Here is a 22,452-nt window from a genome sequence, read left to right as displayed (position 1 = left end):
ACATGCTGGATACTAGAATACTATCAACCTGCACTGCTTTGCCTGTATGACATCAAAGGGAAATCCAGCCACAGTATGAACATGCTGATCTCCGCGTGATTCCTGGAATGATTCCCATCCAAATATTTATTTATGTGGCACAGATGTTCAGATCATCAAGCTGTGCAGTAACTCTCCTTTGCAAGTTCCTTACAACTGTAGCCAAGAGAATAGAGTTGGATGTAATAATGTGAATTATTTGTAATATCTAGCTTGTGGTTAATATGTGGGAAAAGAAAAGGCAAAAAAAAAAACTTCTATATGTTCCAATTAAAAAAAGAAAATAAGTTGGGATGCAATAACACATTTGAACCAGGTACCAATTAGACTTGCCAGATCATTGTGATTGTAGTCCTATTTTTAAATACAACAATCAATGTTTTCCCATTTAATTCCTCAAATAGTGTTGCCCTATCCCACCAGTTATATGCAAATAGCTTCCATTAACTTTACTTCTACATGAGTAAGTAAAATTGGATTACATGCAATGAGATAAATCTTTAGTGACTAGTGCTTTGAAATAGTATGGTATCTTGCTGTAGATCTTTTAACTTATCATTTCAGAGTTGGGACACACACACACACCACCATCACCACCACCAGCAACAACAACAATGGTGAAACCAAAAGCTATGTTGAATATAATAGCCTAGTGGGACTAGACCTTTAGCTAGGATTCATATCTGTGATCTGAAACATGAACTTTTATTGCTTACATTCCCAAAGGGCTTGTTAAGGTATTAGTTACATTTTATCACATAAAATGTCTTTACCATAAACAAATGAAGATCAGGAATTCAACTTTAAGAAATAAACTGAAATGAAAGGCAATTGAAGCACTCTTTGGGGATAAAGATTTAAATGGGGAAGAAGGAACAATTGATAGCCTGTTAAGACTTATAATTTTCCACCTTGAATTATTGACAACCTGTGACATTAGTCCTCTACAAATTATGGTCTATAAACAGCTTGGAAAATATGACCTTTGCATTACAATTGGTCTCCAGATGATTCTAAGCTTATTTTCAAGCAACTGTCATGGACTTATTTTCATGGAGGCTGAATAGGTGTGAGAATACAAGTTAGCAGATACAGAATATTTTCAAACTAAAGAAACCTGAAAACTTGATTGGTTATGGCTAATATGACTTTTTTAAACAATCCCAATAACAAAAATATTTAGAAAAAGAGAAGTGAAAGGTAATTTTCCCCACCAATTGATTAACAGTCATGGAACAAACAGAATTAATTAGCACAAGTCTGTTGTCTTAGCACTTTTAGAAGAGGTTAGGACAAAAGTGCATTCATAAACTGATTATGCATGTTTGTTTATCTCTCTGTGTGTGAATTTCTTTTTTAGGGAAGGATAGGCAAAGCAGAAACATTTCCATGAAGATGAATGACACAGAAAGATCAGCCTTTCTGTTTGACTTTTCATGTTTTATTTAGATAGTTTAAGGATGATGGGTTAAATTTTATCCACAGACAATTATGGAGAGGTTTGCTACACTATGAATGCTATGTTTAACTACTGCATTTGTTTGTTAGATTTATATCCTACCTGTAGGAATTCAGGTCAGTGTCCTTTTCCTACAATAATTGCAAGAGGCACATTCTGTAAAAATAAATAAAAGGAATAGAATGGAAAGTGACTAGTTAAAGTCACTAGACCAACATTTTAATGAAAAATACAAGGGCATTGTATTTTTATTGCATATTGCAGTTTTGAAGAATAGTGGTTACTAACAGGTATTTTTATACCATACATTTCTTGCTAAGTATGGTCAGATTAATACTGATATTAACCCAATATCAACTTGGTCTCCCCAATTTTGTATCTGCTTCAAGATAGAGCCAAACAAAACAAAAACACAAGTGGTCTATAACAGTTCTACAAGATATTTATTTTCTGGAAGGGTCTGTTATACAAACAGCATCATAAAATGTGAAACAGCAACTATTATAATTGACAAATTTCAAAAATGTATTCCTAAAAAGGTTAGTTGATAAGTTTGCTTTTGTATTTATGGCTTCATTCTGGTGTCAGTCTGTTACCGAAGTTTAATTCACTACCTTTATCTCTGCTACAATTTGCCTTGTAACCATACTGCTCAATTCAATAATTCTGTCAAGTGGTATCTTTTTCTTCTTGACAAGGAGCCAAGCAGTGATTTATTGCTTGAACGAACATTCTTTTCAAGAAATCCATTTGTTTGAACATCAGCAAACCCCAAAATTAATTATTCATTTTATGCTAATTTTAGAAGTTTATGTGCTTTAGAATAAGACTGCCAGGTATAATATATATATAATCCTAGCTTGTGATTCTAAAAACTTACATTTTATATTTAATTATTTCTTCCCCCTGCCAAAATGATTTAGTTTCTAAGGAAGGACTTTTTCTCTAACCTTTCTTTCTCTTATTACAATATTTTCTCATCTTGCTTTAGAAAGTGGTTAAAAAACGCCCGGTAACATAATGTTGCTCCAAATCTATCTACATGGCAGAGGTTTATAGAAAGCATTAAAATTATTGAGAAGGTATTGTGACCCATAACCATAAATAAGACCTGCTAAAAAAACTCTAGTAAATAAGTGTTAGTGCGTACGAATACGTGGCAGACGTCGATATACAAAGCTTCTTTGTCATGTAATTTCAGGATTTTAGAATACTTCCTCATTTACACTTTTAAACAGGTTGTTTGACATGTGCTGTTTTTAAAAGTTATAGAATTTTAGGAGAATGAAGGCAATGTCAGTATGAATAATGAAGTATTATAGTTGGAGTATATGGGGCTGCAATATATAAATACATTATCCACAAGGAAAACATGATACAATATACTATATACTAGTATAATATACTAATACTATGTTTTTTCCATGAAAAGTTCATTTCCTAAAAAAACACATGCTTGATTTGTTCTTAAAGTTTATTTCTATGTGACATTTCTTTTCATCCCTTAAAAAATCACATAGTTATATAATTTATTAGAATTAATGTCAAATTAAGATACTAGGATACAATCAATGCAATACAATACAATACAATACAATAAATACAATATTTTATTTGGTCAAGTATGATTAGACACACAAGGAATTTGTCTCCAGTGCAGAAGCTCTCAATGTATATATAAAGCAACAGGATAATCATAATCTCTTAATATAGACAATAGAACATTTAATAAAAGGTAACAAGAAGGACAATAATATTACAGCCATAATACATGGATAAATAAACAGAGACATTAGACAGTATCGTGAAAATTACGTATTCAGAAGAGTGATGGCATGAGGGGGAAAAACTGTCCCTGTAGCTAGTTCTTTTGGTATTCAGTGCCCTATAGTGGCGTCCTGAGGGGAGGAGTTGAAGCAGTTTATGTCCAGTATGTGAAGGGTCTGTAAATATTTTCTAAAGCTCTCCATCTGACCCATGCAATATACTAGTCATCTGTGGAAGGCATGTTGATGGCAATTGTTCTTTCTATAGTCCTGACTCTCCGTTGTAATATGTACCTGCCCTGTTTGGGCAGGAGCCAAGGTGGCGCAGTGGTTAAATGCAGCACTGCAGGCTACTGCGAGATCAGCAGGTCAGCGGTTCAAATCTCACCGGCTCAGGGTTGACTCAGCCTTCCATCCTTCCGAGGTGGGTAAAATGAGGACCCAGATTGTTGGGGGCAATATGCTGACTCTCTGTAAACCGCTTAGAGAGGCCTGAAAGGCCTATGAAGCGGTATATAAGTCTACTGCTATTGCTATTGCTATTGGTTGCTGTACCAAACCAGACAGTTATAGCAGTACAAATGACAGGTTCAATAATTCCTCTGTAAAACTGTGTCAACAGCTCCTGAGGCAGTCTGAACTTTCTGAGTTGACACAAGAAGAAGATTCTTTGTTGTGTCTTTTTAATGTTGGTTCTAATATTAGGTGCTCATTTCAAATCCTTGGAAATTATAGAACACCCAAAAGTTGAAGGGTTTTGATACTAATACTGTGTTATTAAATATAGTAAGACATGGTAGAATAGAAGGGCTGCTCCTAAAATCCATTCTCATATTTACAGTTTTAAGCATGTTCAGCTCCAGATTGATCTAGCTGCACCACATGGCCACTTGTTCAACTTCCCATCTACATGCAGACTCATTACCATCTCAGATGAAGCCAATGACTGTTGTATAATCTGCAACTTCAGCATTTTAACAGAGGAATATCTAGAGATGCAGTCATTGATATATAGACAGAAGACCAGTGGAGAAAGCCCATGGGCCTGCCCAGCTACTATATGTAATTTTCCCTAGCTTCACCCATTGCTTCCTATCTATCAAAAAGTACCAGAAGACTGCTATTCTATGTCCCGCAGATACTAGTTGTATCTGCATTATGTGCATTTTCATGCTTTAACTGGTACTCATATGCACCCAATATGTTCTTGTAAGACCCACCCAGAAGAAGAAAAAAAATTGGAAATTGCTTTCCTGGAATAGGAATAGCTGGGAGGAGACAAATGCAGGGGAATTTGTTGTTTTGGAACAGTGTAGCCTGTTGCCAAAGACTCTTAGTCTAAACAGGTGATTCCAAAACAGGCAGCAGAAGAAGAACAACTCAAGCATGTATAAAGATATTCCCTAAGTTCTGTAGGAGGTATTCCTACCTCTCATTTAAGGCACTTAGCACTTTTTAGTTTTGTTGCAAATATCTTCTGCAAAATGTCTATGTGAGGTTCCCAAAAACAATATATAACTGAAAAATAAGTAGTCCTATCAAAGCTGAGAATAGGTTTTTACATTTTTATATTTCTGAAGGGTTCACTATGTGAGACTTTATCAGGCGACCTACTTTCTCCAGTGATCTTTTCTTTTTCATTTTGTTATTTTCTTCCTCCTATTACCGTTTTATGTTGATTAGGATAATAATAAAAGTTGGAAATAGGATGAGTGGGAGTGGGGGAGTTGGAAATCAAGGGGAAAAGGGCAATGCATTATTTCATTACAACATTTCTTTCCATCCCGTATTCTGACATTTAGAAAAATATAATATGCATGTCTTTGTTCATTAGCATCTTCACGTTTTTTTTAGCAACAGTTGAAAAGAAAAAAACAATATTAAATATAAACTAACCTTTTACCATTCAAACAACAAAATATGAAAGCAAAAAGAAACATTAGATGACATCTAGATTTTCAGTCCACACATAAAATGAGAGCCTTGCCATGTAAATATTCAGTTTGTGCCTACCTTGTCCGAAATTTCTCATATTGTGGTGGTATCGATTTTATGATGATGATTACATTGTTGCTTACCAAATTTGTTACTGGATTTGTTCCAAGGCTGTTCCAACTATCCACTGTCATAATTCTTTATTGTTCACGTTCCATATATTCTAGTGGTGTATAGGATAACAGATGTTTATGAGCTATTGCATTAAGTTTTGTGATGTTTTTAGGTTACACATCTCAGTCAGCTTGCAGCTAGACCAATCAACTAAGTTTGAGAAAACATCCTGGAATGATTTATTAAACATAGATGGAAGATTAATTAAATCTGGCCTTATCCTTGAAAAGCAGAATATTCTGACAGCCTTTTGTTGTCTATACATGGCAAGAGCTTCATCTCTATATATGGCTATTTCTCCTCCAAGACAAAAATCAGATGAAAGGCATGATGTGTTTCATGGAAAACATGATGACAATCCCATGGTATATTCTTAGATATGCATGACATTTAAATTACTCAAAACAAAAACAAAAGAGGACCCTGTGAAGATCAGTTGAATCTACATAGTGATTCTATAAAGTGGCAGAATTCATGCTTCTATATGATCATTCAGAATGAAGTAAATGCCCTTAAAGCTGGTCTCAAGTAGATGAGAAAAGAATGTGGTATTCGTATAGAGTATTGCAATACATCTCCTTGATCAACATATCTGACTAGTATAGTATAGTATAGTATAGTATAGTATAGTATAGTATAGTATAGTATAGTATAGTATAGTATAGTATAGTATAGTCTCCATATCACAGACTAGTAAACTTCTTGATTCATCATAAGATGATAAAATTTATCTTTTTAAAATCAAGACCAAGTTGATATCCAAGAGTATCAAGGCATCAATAACTTTATTTGCTGTATCCGACTATCCTGATAGTAGAAGATGCATAGGATGAACCATTATAACTGAATGATTTTAACAGAACAACATCTACCTCGGCTCCCTTTCTCCCATGCCACTGTTCTACTGGGTGAAAGTAAAGACTACTTATTAGAACTTCCTCTAAAGTTAGAAAATATAGCACAAACTAGAAAAACAAACAGCAAATATTAATATAGTTAGTAAAACCCTAACCAAGAAGAATGGTTATACTGCCGAGGTGGCGCAGTGGTTAAATGCAGCACTGCAGGCTACTGCTAGATCAGCAGTTCAGCGGTTCAAATCTCACCGGCTCAGGGTTGACTCAGCCTTCCATCCTTCCGAGGTGGGTAAAATGAGGACCCAGATTGTTGGGGGCAATATGCTGACTCTCTGTAAACCGCTTAGAGAGGGCTGAAAGCCCTATGAAGCGGTATATAAGTCTACTGCTATTGCTATTGCTATAAGTAATTATTTCTGTCTGTCTGTCTGTCTGTCTCTCTCTCTCTCTCACACACACACACACAAACAATATTTTCTCAGTCTTCTGACAAGACTCTCATCCAACTTCTCTATCCCAGTATATGGATGATAGAGACAACTGCCAACTTTTCAGCTTTTATCTCATCTTAACCATTCAGGTGCTCATACAAAAACAAAACAAAAAAAGGAAAATTTTCCAAATGGTTTATTGTTTCTTAAAGTGGCAAGTCAAAGACCCAAATCCCTTTGGCAACTCGTCCACTGAAGTTAGTCCATTATCTGCTTCTGGTTTGGAATTATATGTTTCTAGGTCTGTAGTAGGAGAATTTTCTTCTCTTCAAGTCCTAAAATAGCTGCTGCTAATTGTGGTATATCTATTTTCCCTGTTGTCAAGGTTGAAATCATATTCCATTTTCTGCCTACCTTCTAAAATTCTCTGCAATCCCATCTCATCAGTAATGATTGACTTGATTTAAGAAATGATCCTATGATGTTGGTTTTAATTTAGCTAAATCAAGTAGTACTAGTATTCATTTTAGTTACTTTTTATATCACGAATTCAGTTTTGGAAGTAGTTTTCTGTAATTCAGTGTCTGGGTTGTATGGGGTAACTAAGTAATAACAAATGGTAGGCTTCTGTGGAGGTATTGGTACATTGAACCAATACAATGCCAAGCAGTAGATTCAACACTGTGAACTTAAACTGCTGATAAAAAATGAAGAATCTTAAATATTCTATTTCCTATTTCTGTATTCTGTTTTCTATTATCTAAGCTCTGAACTACTGAAATCTGATGATATGCTTTCATTTTAATTTCCCTATTTTAAAAACAACCTGAACTTATGTAAAGTGTCAACCTGCCTACCAGACTGTCAGATGGCATTCCCCCAGTGGTTGTATATGTCTGACAGAGACATGTGCCAATTAAGGGTTGTAGAGTGCTAAATTTCATCACTGCCCTCCTAGGAAAGCTTATCAGTGCCAGCAGGATGGCTGCTTGCAGAAGATACCAAATGATATTGCTGTTCTGCTCCCTGAATAGGCTTATAAATTCCTCACTATGAAAATGGTGAAAAGAGGGGTATTGGAACATAAAACATTTCTTGATACAGGATGGCACTAAACTAAATAATGGAGCCGGAGCCAGGCTAGTAGTATGACAGGTCACATATCCATCTGTTATAGAAGTTAAGGAAATGGTCAGCAACGGAACTTATTAACCTTCAAGGCAATACAGGAAAGTCCCTCAACAATTACATTAATCAATGTGTAACTCTAACTATAGTACAGCCCAATTCTAGATGTTTTGTAATAAAATAGCAAAAAATATTCAGAGGTATTGAAGTACACGAATTCTGCTTAATTCATGACTTTACATGGAGCAGGAACCTATTGCCTGCAGATTATTAGCAGGTGGTTTTTACATTTAAAAAAAATATAAAAGTGGTAGTATGAATAATACATTTTAAGATGCTTTTGGATCCAAAGTTTTGGTGAAAGCTCTTTAGGATTTCTCTGGTTTCTTGATGGTTGATTCAATCAGAGCCCTAGTTGGAATGACGAAGTACCTTAGGAAAATGATGTATTTTATTCTCCTCCTGACCAAGTAGTTAGCCATTAGTTGGGAATGTTCTAGCTATAAATCTCTTGCATTTAGATAGAAATTAAATTATAAGAATTACATTCTTTTCAGCTGCCGGGCACTAGCATATGAATTTATTATTCCAGGTATTCCAATCACATTTTTTTTTAAATTAACAACACTGAAATTTAAGATTACTGTCAAATCCAGAAAGAATTGATAATCTTTCTCTGGTTCTTGGGGGAGGATGCTGAAATCTCATGAGACTGTCAGTATGATATGCTAAAACTTAATGAGATTCATTCATTCATTCTCTTTCTTCTTTCTTTCTTTCTTTCTTTCTTTCTTTCTTTCTTTCTTTCTTTCTTTCTTTCTTTCTTTCTTTCTTTCTTCATAAACTATGTCTAGGAATGTTATGGGTTCATGCTTTGAGGCCAGTCTGTAGACTACAATATCTCCATGTCTATGATTGCATAGTAATAATTCATTTATAATTTGTTCAATACTATTGTATTATAAAATATTTGATTCTAGGATTGCCAGAATTAATGATTTTTGCCCATTAATTTTTAAACAAGACTCATCTATACAGACTCATCTATGCACAGCTCTTAAAGCTACTGAATCTGGGCTACAAAAATTCAGACCAATTAGGTAGAAGAAAGAAACATTGAAAACTGTCTTTGTTAGCATCTTGTCATCATCTGTATTATTTTCAGACTGGATCCATTAACCCTAATAGAATCTCCATACTGGTTTACAATAATAACATTTCAATTTGTTCAATGGGTAAAGTCTGTCAGTCCGTCCTTCCTTCCTTCCTTCCTTCCTTCCTTCCTTCCTTCCTTCCTTCCTTCCTTCCTTCCTTCCTTCCTTCCTTCTATCATTAACACTTGCAAAGGAAATGCTGATTGTTATGGATACTTGTTCAGGCAATACTCATGCCAGTTAAGCAAATGCTTAAGCAATTCATTTAATTATGTTAAGCACCCATTAACAGCAGCCTAAACTTTCTCCTGGGCTGTATCAGTGTTATGAGATTCGGATTGTTAGAGACTAACCAAGATTTTCTTCTTATGTCTGTAGGTTATTTTAATTCTGACAAAGTTGTATGACTACAACCTGGGGAGTATCACAGAGAGCTCACTGTGGAGGTATGTAGATAAGCTGAACTAATAATTACTATTTTCTTTTAAAATAGACTTTCATTAAACTTAAATGAATTTTTTATATGCTGAAATATTTGTATAACACTCTACATGGTCATTTGGGGCTGTTCTAATCCTTTAGAAGCAGGAATGTCAACAAAAATACATTCTTTCCACCTAGTTACTTTTCTAAAAGTGTAATCTAGAGTGCACTTTATCTTTGTTGAAGACCAGATGAAAGGAATTTAGTTCTGATTTTTTAAAAAAAAATTCACAAGATTTCAGTGTCAGAATATTTTAAACAATTATACAAATTCTAACCCTAGTTTCTTCCTCAACAAACTGGTTGTGACAGCATTTCCCCTGTTTTTTTGGAGGGTTTTTTGTTTGTTTTAAGCCTATGTCTATTGTTCTTTCAAAAATACCCTAATCCCATTTTTTGAGTGCTAATCCCTCTGTATTTTAGAGGCAAAAGTATAATTTGATAAATGCAGTACTTCAGAAAGTACCTGTCAGGCATACTGAGCAGTGGTGGGATCCTCCGGGTTTAACAACCGGTTTGGTGATCACACAATTTACACAATCTATCAAACCAGGTGAAATGAAGTATAATAAGTTATTTTCCTGACTGATACTCTCTGCCCTTTTGTTCCCACATCCATTAAAGATTTCTAGTAGATAGAATGCTGTGTTATTTCAGTGAGATGTTAAGACAGGTTTTTAAAGATGTTTGATAAGATGCCACTGGATGCTGTTCCCTTAGTCATGATACTTTATTTAGGTCTTGGTATTTCTACACTAACAATATCAAATGAAATGAAAAGAATAATATCTTAGTTCTTTGATGGTTTGAACCCTTTCATGTCTACTGTTAATCAAAAGAAATATTAATCCTAAAAGTTTTGATTTTGTTGTTGAAAAAATTGTGTTCAACTTCTGAAGACTGAAGAGGGTAGGGAATAGCAACTTTGGCCTTTCCCAGATAGTGATTTAGAACCTTTATGATAACATAAATTAAAAATAAAGCAATATCTTAACACTCTTAACTCTTGTTTAAATTTAATGGAAAATTTGCAAACAAACTATTTTAAATCTTAAATCTTGTATCATATCATATTTTTATATATTTTACATTGAGTTTGGTACCATTCATAATATTTTGAAAGTTCCCAGGTTGGATGAAGAAACTTTTAACATGATTGATTGGAATAGGATTATTTTCTGACATTCTTTACATGACATTGAAAGGTATACGATTTAGAGTGGATGACCAGTTGGAAAGGCACCAGGTCCAACATCCTGTTCAGTCAAATAATACAAACGGAAGAATCCAGATGGTTGTGTAAACTGCCCTTGAAACATTCATTGAAAAAGAATTCACAACCTCCCTGAATTATAGTCACATTTCTCTTGATGTTGAGAGATTTTGTTCTCTGTCAGAATCTGCCTTCCTATAATTTTAATCCATTAATGTGTCTTCTACTATTTGGAATAATGGAAAGAACAGATCTTGACCACGTATTAGACATCCATTTATATTTTATTTTTTTAACCCTGCCCTGCCCTGTAGATTTCTTGATAAGGGTTTTCAGAAGTACTTTGCCATTGTCTCCTTCCTTGGCTGAGATGGAGTGAGAGCCGAGGTGGCGCAGTGGTTAGAGTGCAGTACTGCAACCATTTCAGCTGACTGCTATCTGCAGTTCGGCGGTTCTAATCTCACCGACTCAAGGTTGACTCAGCCTTCCATCCTTCCGAGGTGGGTAAAATGAGGACCCAGACTGCGGGGACAATATATGCTGACTCTGTAAACTGCTTAGAGAGGGCTGAAAGCCCTATGAAGCGGTATATAGGTCTAACTGCTATTGCTATTGATTGGGCTAAGAACCAGCTGGCTTCATGCCTGAAATGAAAGTGGAACTTGTTTCCAGATTTCCAGACTGATGCCTTAACCCTATACCATATTGACTCCTTATTGGACATACATTCAGGAATATAAATATAATCATGTCCCTCCTTAGTCAGCATCTTTCCTTTGTAAACTGTCCTACCCATTTGCTGATTTTTGCATTTACTTTGGAAGGCATCATGCACAATTTCTTTTTGAACTGGAGGGTAGGCCGTATCCTTGACAATAGGCTACAACAAAGCTATTGCTTTTATTTGTTCTTCTATTTATGTTAATTCAGATGCTCTCTAGGGTATTGTCAAGTTCATTCATTTACATTTCTAAACAGTCTTTTTTTAAAAAACATACAGAGTATATCCCATTTCTCTTGCTCCTGTTCATTTTGCATAACTCAATCGCTATATTCCAATAATGGGACTAATCTCACCAAGTCTTTGTTACATATATTAAATCATATTTAACACCCATATTGTTTATCAACACAAATAGAGTTCTAGGTCATGGAAAGTAGTAGTTTTGTTATATTCTGCACAGATTCAGGGTAGGGTAGAAAGAATGATCAAGTAATAGGAAATCCCAAGTATAAGCAATTTGACAATGGAACAAATTACCCAATTAATCTCCCATTCACTGCACACAAGGATTTCTTTCTTTCAAAGAAACTTTCATACCTGAAAAAAAAAACAAGAATCTAAGATCTAAATGGTTTGCACCATTCTGGGTTTTTAGAATCTAAGATCTAAATGATACTCTGAGTTTAAAAAAAAATTTTTTTGTAGGAGCATTAGCTGATTGAACATGGAAGTTGGGTGCATTATCCTTAGCAATGGGATTATATATTTCTTTTTTTTAAGTATTAGGTTTCCATTTTTCAAAAGACCAACAGATTATAATGTGTCATCTACTGTATCACTTCTACTTTCTTTAAAGTCAACAGATATATGCTGCTATAAAATCAACATTTTTCCACATTCTTCTTCTGCTTCTATAAAATTGAATTTAATGAGATCACAGCCAGTGATTAATCAATTTATAGGACAAAGTCCATGAAACAAGCATGAAAATCAGTTGATTTCTTTGAAGTTCTCCTTCAGACTGGTGTAAATGGATTTGAGTTCCAGATATTCAAAAGTGAATATTCGGCAGTTGTTTCTGTCATTCAGAATGAACTGAAGTAGAAATTTAGATAGTGATATCTATTTATCAGCCATGAGTTTGAAGATCAGAGATTGTGCATGAGCATTGGACAATTGTCTCTAAAGATGTACTGATAATATTTAGTATATGGCTTCAAGGCAGAAATACCTGTTTCATATAACTCTAAGATTTTTTTCCTGAGCTGATTGTATTATTTGTTTTGCAGCAAATCACTCTATTGAAAAATAACGTTTTCATACCCCTGGGCTCACCTACTTTACAGTAACTTTTGGTATTATCTGTTTAAGCAATAAAAACATTTTTAAAAAATGAATCATAAAACATTTTCAGTATTCCAAACTACACTTTAACGTAAGTGTTCCTTTTGCTGTGTGCCCAATATATTCCACTATTGCAAAGAATGAAAAATATCAAGAAAGCTATAAAATCATAATTTGGATACTTCTAAATAATACACTGCCATCTCTGTGGCTAAACTTTTGTTTCACAATTTTGAGATGATTATCCACTGGGATAATAAAATCAATATTCTAGTCTTAGGTACAACAGTCTTAGAAAAATTTCAGTAACATAGATTTGGCAAATAATAGATTATAAGATCAGGCTATTAAACTTGCTGGAGAAGATAAAATGGCAAAAGGTCATAAGGCCTACAAAAAGCTTTGGTCTCACTGCCTTGCACAATATTATTCTGTGTGCCATCCTACTTTTAGGAAAATATGGAAGCTATAACACAAAATCTTGCCCCTGGGGACAGTATAACATCTTGTACTCCTGAGGATATATAATATTCATATTTTGGATAGGTACATTGGATGGAATATACAGTACTTGAAGATCTTTCTGAATCACCTTGAGCATATTTAAAGGATCAACAATATTGTGTTAACTAAGTATGACTTGACCCTATTATTTAGTTTTTTCTTTACTGATCACATTAATTTGAGAAATTATTCTCAACACAAACACAAACACAAAGCAATAAACCTAATATAGTTATTTTATTTTAAAAATAACTCTGTCAAAGGAAAACCAACTAAAATCCTGTTCATTGCTGTCCTACTTACTGTCCTACTCATTTTGGCCTAACCCTTAGCTCTACTTTCACCCTCATAAAATGTTGTCACCAGACATAAAGTTATCTCATTCCTTTAAAACTCTCAGCTTAGATCATACTTTGTTGAAGTCATTGTGTCCACACAGAATGTTAACTTGAACCATTTTACAAACCAAAACAGCTAGTTCACTTAATAAAATTCGAAAGAATGATAATGGTTTAGTATGTGTGACCCCCTTGTAATTACTTAAATATTTTGCATGAAATTATGAATTTGCATATAATCTAAAAACCTTTTGTTCATAAGCAGTCCCATTAATAATTCAATTCTCTTTAATAATCTGGGAATCAAACTAGGGTTTTCCAACCTGATTGTAGCACTTTGGTACAGACTGAGTTCGGTTTTAAATCTCCTCTGATGAACCAGGTTTACTCATCCTTTGCTTTCCTATACACAAAGTGTACCTTTGTGTGAGAAAAAGAGAAAACACCTGACACATTAGTCAATGTGTGGCATCTTGGGTATAACCAAAATATTCCTATTAAACTGCATTCCATTTAAATTGAATTTTCCATAAATTACATATATTATTTTGCATATCTTCCCAGCACTTCATTCTGACATGCTCTAATCTAGAATTTAAACTCCTTTTTCCTCTCAGTTATCAATATGTATATATTCTTGTATAAATTTACATGCATTTTTAAAGATTTGCTTCTGGCAAGCAGATGTTATGTAACTAATAGATTGCCATCATAAGACTCTCTTTGAGGAACATGTGCAGTCTAGAAATACAAAATAGAAATAGATAAATAAATAATAAAATCTAAACACACACACACACACACACACACACACACACACACACACGTTTACATTGCATTATTAATTATCTTTCCAGTCATTTTTCCCCATCCCCTTTTTTTTACCTTTGGATTCATGATATTCACTCCGGTTCATGGAAGGCAAATTTTCTTCTGAAACTGGTCCCTGGTGTCAGAAAGGTTGAGGACCACCGATCTACAGTATGCACATACAAAATTTTTAAAATCCTTCTTCATTATCTAATTATGTACATTTATTTTGCTGCTTTCTATCCAGAGTCCCTTTCCTGTCAATGCTTTATTTTGCAGAGTGTTTGCATATTTACTACCAAGGTGTTCCTCCATTTCTATAAGAATGCATGGGAAAGATAAAGCTAAATTGGTCCCTGTGTGTCTTTACAACTGTTCTGTTCATAACTTCCTTTTTGCTATAATGAAACAACAGCACAGTTCTTATTAAAGTTTAATACTTTTAATATCTGCACTGTCAGTGTTTTTTCAAAGATAAGTTGACAAGAGAGGGTAAATGACAAGCTTTGCAAATAATTAACATTCAGCTATTCATGTCTGAAGCAGTGTCACTTACTTTCTGTTTTAACAATGATTTTTCTTGTTAAGGTATAACTGCTGAGACAAAGCAATCCTTTTCCGGTCATTTTCCAATTAGCTATATGCAGTATGCACACCTGCAGCCACTCCACCCACACATAAATGGTGCACACATTTCTTTTAAATTAAGTAAAAAATTCTGATTTACTTTTACATTTTTCTGGTTTTTTTTAAAAAAATAAACCAGGCATATGTGCATTTATCCATAGCTTGTTATTGCCTCAACTTCTAATAGATTGGATCTACAGTAATAAAATAAAAACTCGAACTTTACCCATGCATATAGCTGAGCTAATTTTTACTGATATAGTAAGGTAGAGTAGTCCTCAGCTTACAACAGTTCATTTAATGAGTTACAGCAGCCCTGAAAAATGTGACTTATAGGAAGAAGGCGGGGCTTAGCAGTGAGAAGACGGAGTTTCAGGCTATTCCTGAAATTCCCCTATTCCAAAGGAAATTGGACGGTTCGTTTCGGACCCAAGCTGTCCCGGAGAGACAGTGAAAGGTTGGAGGAGATCCAGTGACCTCAGAGACGTTCGCAAAGTCTCTGGGAGGCTTGGAATTTAACCTCCTTTGCCAGTTCCTTCTGGATTAGCTGTAAGCTAACCGAAACTGCAGGTTGCCCCTAAGAATGGTGTGAGTGTTTTCAACTGGTAAGCTGATTTTATTACTCAAAGAGACACGGTCCGCATAAAAATTTAAGCTAATTGAAACCAAAGAACAGAAGAATCTAGCGGCGAATTGGTTTTTTTTTAATGGGTTTATGGCCGGTGGTTACCCTATTTCTTAAATGTTTTAAATGCTACTTACATGGATAAAGGAAAGATTACTTCAACATCTCCTCTGATTCTCCTTAAGTGGGCTGTAAACCAATTTACTATAATTTGGCTCCTTACAATTTGACACTTTTATTGCTTGGCTGTGTTGGTCTAAGATCAGATAAGATTGCACAGCTCCCAGCGTGTTCTTACTTGCAAATACCTTAAAGCTTCTAAAGGGAAATAGCTGCGTCACAAACATGGTGTCTATGCAAGTTTCAAATGATTCATTTCAAATGATTTTCTCCACGTTACAAAAGTTGTCTGATACGTATGATAGATTTGAAAAAAAGCTGGACTATTTGTTGGTTTTAACATCAAAATATGAAGAAAAAAGTGAGAATGTTGAATGTTTGAATGTTCCTGAAATACAAATGAAGAATGTCAGAAATGAAGTTTCTCAATTTGCTGACATTCCGGGCATCTGGTTTAAAGATTCTCAACTTGCTGACACTCCGGGCGTCTGGTTTACTTCGGAGGGAGAAAGAGATGCAACGTTTGAAGGGGGGCAGCCATACAGAAGATTTATTTCAAAAGACAGAGCGCAGGAGGAATGAGAAGCATTAAAGAATTTATACTTTATGAAACATCATTTGCAAAATTTCCGATACCACCACTGAGAATTAAAGACAAGCTGAAAAGTGCAACAAGCGTAGGACAACGCCTAGGACATTATATGAGAGGCATCCTAAGGAAAAAGGTGCGAAGATATTCCTGTTTGGACTTGCTTATAAAGACGTTTGTAGAATTTGATCCACGAATGGTAATTGGATTAAGGAGGTTTTGTTATTGGAGAGTCACAGGCTGATAGATGGAAGAATACAATTCAAAATTAGCTAAACCTAATTATTCTTATTTGTAATAGACATAGCTGAATAATAATTGATATTGATAGTAATGTATATAATGTGGAGTTGATATGATAAATAATAATTGGATATGAGAAGGGAAGGTTGGAAATATTTTTGGACCATATACAAAGGTTATTAATCACAATAATTATCACTATTAAAAATAAAATAAAACTATATACAGTTAGATGTTAACTAATATGGGGAAAATGTTACGATATACGATATAATTACATAAAGAAGGGAGAATTATAATAAACTATATGCATGGAAGATGGAATTTTTGGTATTAAATATTATGGATGTTCAGCTAAAACAGGATATGAGGATTTGATGTTAATAGAGGATTTTACAAACAAGTAAATGAAATGCTAGCATGTGGTTATGGATTAAATCTTTGGCATAGTTAAGGATGAAGGATGTTTAAATAACTGTAGTCAACTAAAAGTGGAGGTATAATGATGTCAATATGGTAAACATTTGAGTTAAGATATTTGAATTAATATGAATTAATGGAAGAGATGCACCAAAACATGTTGTAACCAGCTGATATACTTTTTTATAATATATACCTGTGTTTTTTTTTCTTTTTTCTTCTTTTCTTTTTCCTTCCCCCCCCCCCCGCCTTGTTTTTTGTTCTTTTTGTCTTCTCTGTGTTTTGATTTTTTCTTTTCCCACTGGTGCGGGCATGTGTTGTTTAAGTAACAAAATAAAAAAAATAATTAAAAAAATGTGACTTATAACCGTTTTTCATGGTTACATGGTTACAACATGTGATCAAAATTCAGATACTTGCTAACTCATTCATATTTATGACCGTTGCTGTGTCCCAACGTCATGTGATAACCTTTTGTGACCTTTTCACAAACAAAGTCAATGGGGAAAACAGATTCACTTAACAACCGTGTTACTAACTTGTCAACAGTGGTGATTCACTTAACAACTATGGCAAGAAAGGTTGTAAAATGGTGCAAAACTTAATACATGTTTCACTTAACAACAGAAATTTTGTGCTCAATTGTGGTCATAAGTTGAGGACTACCTATACATGGTATGTCTAAAACTGACATGTGCAAAAATTATGATTGCTTGGGATTTTAGATATTTTCATTTCTTATACTAGATGTGCCTAAATGATGTGTCAGAGTGTATTGACTTTTGTTGCAGAATGCCATTATAAAGATTGTCATTTTCTATATTTAGTTTCAAGAAAAAATGTCTTAAGAAAAATTCTTTATAGAGAATTATAGAGAACATATATGGATGTTCTGCCTAGTTATGCTAATATCCTATCATTTAACCCTTGAGTTGTCAGGCAAGTGCAATATGTGCAGGAGAAAAAGAGGCGGATCTGGAAGATGTGGTTAAATGTGTCATCAGTTTAAAGTCATTCAGTTGTCACAAAAGATCTAAGTCTACTCCCCTTAATTTCCTTAATCCTTATCTATCCTTACCAATTTAGCTTTCACTGTTAGTCAAATTAACACTCACGGTTAACTAGATTCTTGTATTAGAGGTAGCAATAAAAAAACTCTTCTGTGCTTTGAATTTAATGAATGCTCCTGGTTATTTGTGTCTGACAGTATGTTGGCATAAATTCTTCCTTCTCTGGAGGAAAGATTGATACTAGTAAAGTATTAGTCATAACTGGAATAGAAATTTCCCCCTTCCTATCATTATGCATAAGAGATAGAAATCAACTTCACTGGAAAAGTTCGATAATGTTTGTTCAGCTAATCATTGTCTCACTTCAGCCCATGAGTTTATGGTCATTTTAAGATCATCTTTCTATAAATTCATTACTTAATATTTTGGAGTGTGATCATTGCACATCTCTTGGGTCTAAAATGGTTTGTTGTGGGCTGCTGTACTTTATGCAAATTAGTAGTTCTGTTACCGTAACAATAATTTTGCACTGTGCGTAATAATGAAGTAACATGTCCATGTTGCACCTTCACATGCCCTCCCTGATTTTAGAGCCGCAAACAGGTGCACTTGAACTGTACCTCCTGGCATTGTTGGCATTTGTGTCTCAGTATGCTGAAATACTTGCTAACTATATTGTAAACACATTGAAAAGTTTGGACTACAATATTGTATAAGATGAAAAGAAAGCAAACTGCTAGATATTAGTCATGGTGAAAATTGTTATGCTTCAGGGCCCAAAATAGGACATTTTAGGCCAATTTATCACTGTTATTAAAAAAAACTCCTATTCATGACTGGGAAAGCTATCATATTTCATTTCCCTTTTAAAAACTCATTTTGTCTATGATGCCTAAAGAAAAAAATGGTATAATTAATGCTTGGCAGGTGGTACAACATCATTATATGTGCTGATTAGCTATGAATTCTGTGTATTTTTCTTCTTTAAATTAACCAGACTGATTTTTTTTTAATTTAACTCCAATTGCTTCAACTCTTAAGACTTTCCAATTATTTTAACAATGAACCAGGCTGGCCAGCAGGAATTGTATATAGCCATAAACTTGTGGCGCAGAGTAAATATTATAGTCATTCCTTAACAGCATACCCGTTCTGAAAAGGTCTTTTGTCCAATAGTACAGTTTATGTGTCTAGAAGCAAGAGATTCTGAATTATTGCTGAAACAATTATTGAGCCATTTTTTTCTAGTTGTTAAGGCATCCAGTTAGAAAGTAGGAGACCATGAGTTCTAATCCCACCTTCGCCATGAAAGCAAAGTAAGAGATCTTGGGACAGTCATTCCTTCTCAGCCCAGCTCATCTCACAGGATTGTTGTTGTGGGGAAAATAGGAAGAGATAGGTATATTGGATATGTTTCCTCCATGAGTTATTTATAAAAATAAATACATAAACTTATTGACTGATGAAGAGGGTAATGTGATCATTATTTTGCCTTTCAAAATAAGAACCTGGCCCATCCTAGAAATGTGAACTATGGAAGTACACCTTCTCTGTAGCAGCAACTTTTAATTAAACAGATCCCATAGATCCAACAAAACCACTTCCAGGAATGCAGTTGCCCTGAAAAATATGGAGCTTCCTGAATAGAATCAGGATAGGCCATGTCAGAACTAAGGTAAAACTCTTTTAATTGGGGAACGGCTGAGAGTCTGCAATGTGACTGTTCTGTACCAGAACAAACTGTAGCACATATAGTTCAAGAATATCTCTTCAGGAAATTTAAAGGCACCTGGGATGATGTCATGGAGGCCACATCAGAAGAAGTTAGATGGTTGGTTTCTTTAGATATTAAATTAAGCTCTGGAAAGACATTCCCTCCTATAAGGTCCTTACCAGAACCTTGAAAACCTGGCAAAAGTGATTGCAGCTCCCATTTGAATATTGTGGGTTGGCTTTTTTTGCTGACTGTTTTTTACCCCCTTTTATTCTTTTGCTCTTGTTTTGTGGTGTACCTCTTAATAGTTTTTCAATGTTTTATTTTGAACCACCCAGAGTCAGACAATTTAGAAATTTAATTAATTGAATAAATCTGTAGGTATATGCATTCACACATAATGTATTCAAAATAATAGTAGACACGCTACATTTTTGCTAAAACTGTACAAATATGGCTCTTACTTTAACTTTTAAAAATATATTCAACAAATAGGGGCCCTTGATGCTGTCTGAGCTTGGTTGTTTTCTTGCAGATATTTCACTACCCAAACTAGGTAACGTTATCGATGTTTAAAAAGTCAGATACCAAAGCTTGAACATTCTGACCACTTGCTTCATCATATTGGTAGACCTGATTATGTGGCTCACTGACATAGTTATTCTCTTCTGAAATATTATGTGTGTTGTTTCTGTATTAAAACAAATCAACTCTCAGAAGTGAGTTTAAATAGACTGTGATATAAATAATCTGATATATGCAATAGTATAATGGAAATAATATATCTCCCATTCATACAATGAATAAATTTCATCTCTTTTTCCATCCCCTTGCACCAAATAAATTCTGGCAGAACAAAATGAGACATAAGCAGCATGAATAAATGCAGAATAAAATCCCTCAATATTCTGATGAGGAAGGTTTGCACAAGTGATAACGCTCATCTGCTGGGTACTTATGGAATATTAGAAAGCCGATCAGATATTTCTAATCAAGAGGTCCTAGATACTGAAGGAAAACAACATGTCTGGATATGCAAAAATCCTTAGAAATGATAAAATTGGGGAATTTAATCAATTATTTATATAAAATATAAAAATGCTGAGAGGGCTTAATGAAAATAAAAATACTTAAATATCAAGGAAATACTTCTGTTACCAAGGATTGGCTTTTATGATAATTCATATCTAACATTTGATATTTGAAAGGCAAATGTTACTTATATTGCTCTTTGACTTTGATTATATTGTTTCATAATCGTTTAGGAATTTATATACGTAAATAACAAATAAGCAAAGTCAGTGGGAAATCTAGATTCACTGAACATCCATATTACTAACTTAACATCTGCAATGATTCACTTTTAACAACTGTGACAAGAAAGGATTGTAAAATGGGGCAAAACTCACTTAACAACTATCTTGCTTAGCAACAGAAATTTAGGCTCAACTGCGACTGTACCTTTTATAAGACATTATAGAACTGCCTGTAATCATAATTTAAATGATTGAGGCCCCAGAGCTTATCTATAATAGAAGAATAATCTAGGACCATTTGGTGAGGTATTGTCACTACTGCACCCTAAAAATGCTGTAGAACTTTGACCTGGTGTGTGGAATTTGCAAATCCTTCCTTCCTTCTCTCCCTCCCTCCCTTCTCCCTCTCCCCTTTTTAAATGTAAATGGGTCTTGCAAAAGCAGGGCAAGACTGCACTTGTTCATTATTTTAGAAATGGAGCTAGACTTCTTATCAGGAGCAGAAACAGTTCTCAGAGAGATAAGTTGAAATTAAATTCTAGCAAGTTAAATATCTTGGCTCAGTTTCAGCTCTGGTGATAGCTTTGGATGAGGTTTTTCTCCTCCTGACCTGGCAATAATGATTCACTCCCTCATCATCACTCATTTAGATAGCTGTAATGTGATCTACCTGGGACTGCCTTTGAAAATTATCCAGAAACTGCAGCTAGTTCAAAAGACAGTGTCCAAGATGTTTGTAGGTGAGAGCTGCTATTGTAATATAACATTGATTCTCTGGATGCCTCACTGGTTACTAATAAATTTTAAAGTCACATTCAAAATCTTTTGTGACAGGTTGCTTGGGGAAATGGCCAATAATGATTTTGGTTCCAGGAAACTTTCTTCTGCAAGCAGAAGCTGCCCAACACATGCTTAAATACCCAGGATGGAGAACCTATGGCAAGCGTGCCACAGGTGGCACACAGAGCCATTTGTCAGGGCACGCAAGGTTCAGTCTTTTTTAAAGGCATTTTTCGCTCTCCCCAGGCTCCAGAGGCTTTATTGGAGCCTGGGGAGGGCAAAAAGAGCCTCCTCTGCCCCCTGGAGGTCCTCTGGAGGCTTCAGGACCTTCCCTGAAGCCTCTGGAGCACAAAAAACCGGCCCTATGGGCAAACTGGAAGTTCAGGAATGGACTTCTGGTCTGCTCGTAGGGTCGGTTTAAGCCCTCCGGAGGCTTCAGGGACCTTCAGAAGGCTTCCCTGAAGCCTCCTGAGGGCTTAAACTGGCCCTACAAGCAAACCGGAAGTGACTTCCAGTTTGCTCGTAGGGTCACTTTTTGCCCTTCGGAGGCTTCAGGGAAGCCTTCTGAAGGTTCCTGAAAGCTCCGGAGGGCTTCCGGGGGGGGGAGGCTTTTTTCGCTCTCCCCAGGCTCCTATAAAGTCTCTGGAGCCTGGGGCTGGTGAAAAAAGCATGCAAAAAATGGGGGGGGGAGTGCCTCTCATGCATGCAT

General features: G+C 35.0%; 1 protein-coding gene across 1 annotated transcript in view; it reads left to right on the top strand.

Moving 5' to 3' along the window:
• LOC148043642 (VPS10 domain-containing receptor SorCS1-like) overlaps positions 1-22,452 on the top strand; it is a 596,751-nt gene that overhangs the window by 169,398 nt on the left and 404,901 nt on the right. The window contains exon 2 of the mRNA XM_087726087.1: positions 9,322-9,389. Within this exon, the coding sequence (XP_087582213.1) occupies positions 9,322-9,389 (68 nt within the window). The remainder of the gene's footprint in view (positions 1-9,321; positions 9,390-22,452) is intronic.

Source organism: Thamnophis sirtalis, unplaced genomic scaffold (assembly GCF_051295495.1).
Source record: "Thamnophis sirtalis isolate CommonGarterSnake01/CBP01778 unplaced genomic scaffold, rThaSir2_p1.2 scaffold_11, whole genome shotgun sequence".
In the NCBI taxonomy this organism is placed as follows: domain Eukaryota; kingdom Metazoa; phylum Chordata; class Lepidosauria; order Squamata; family Natricidae; genus Thamnophis; species Thamnophis sirtalis.
This window is presented reverse-complemented; position numbering and strand designations above follow the sequence as displayed.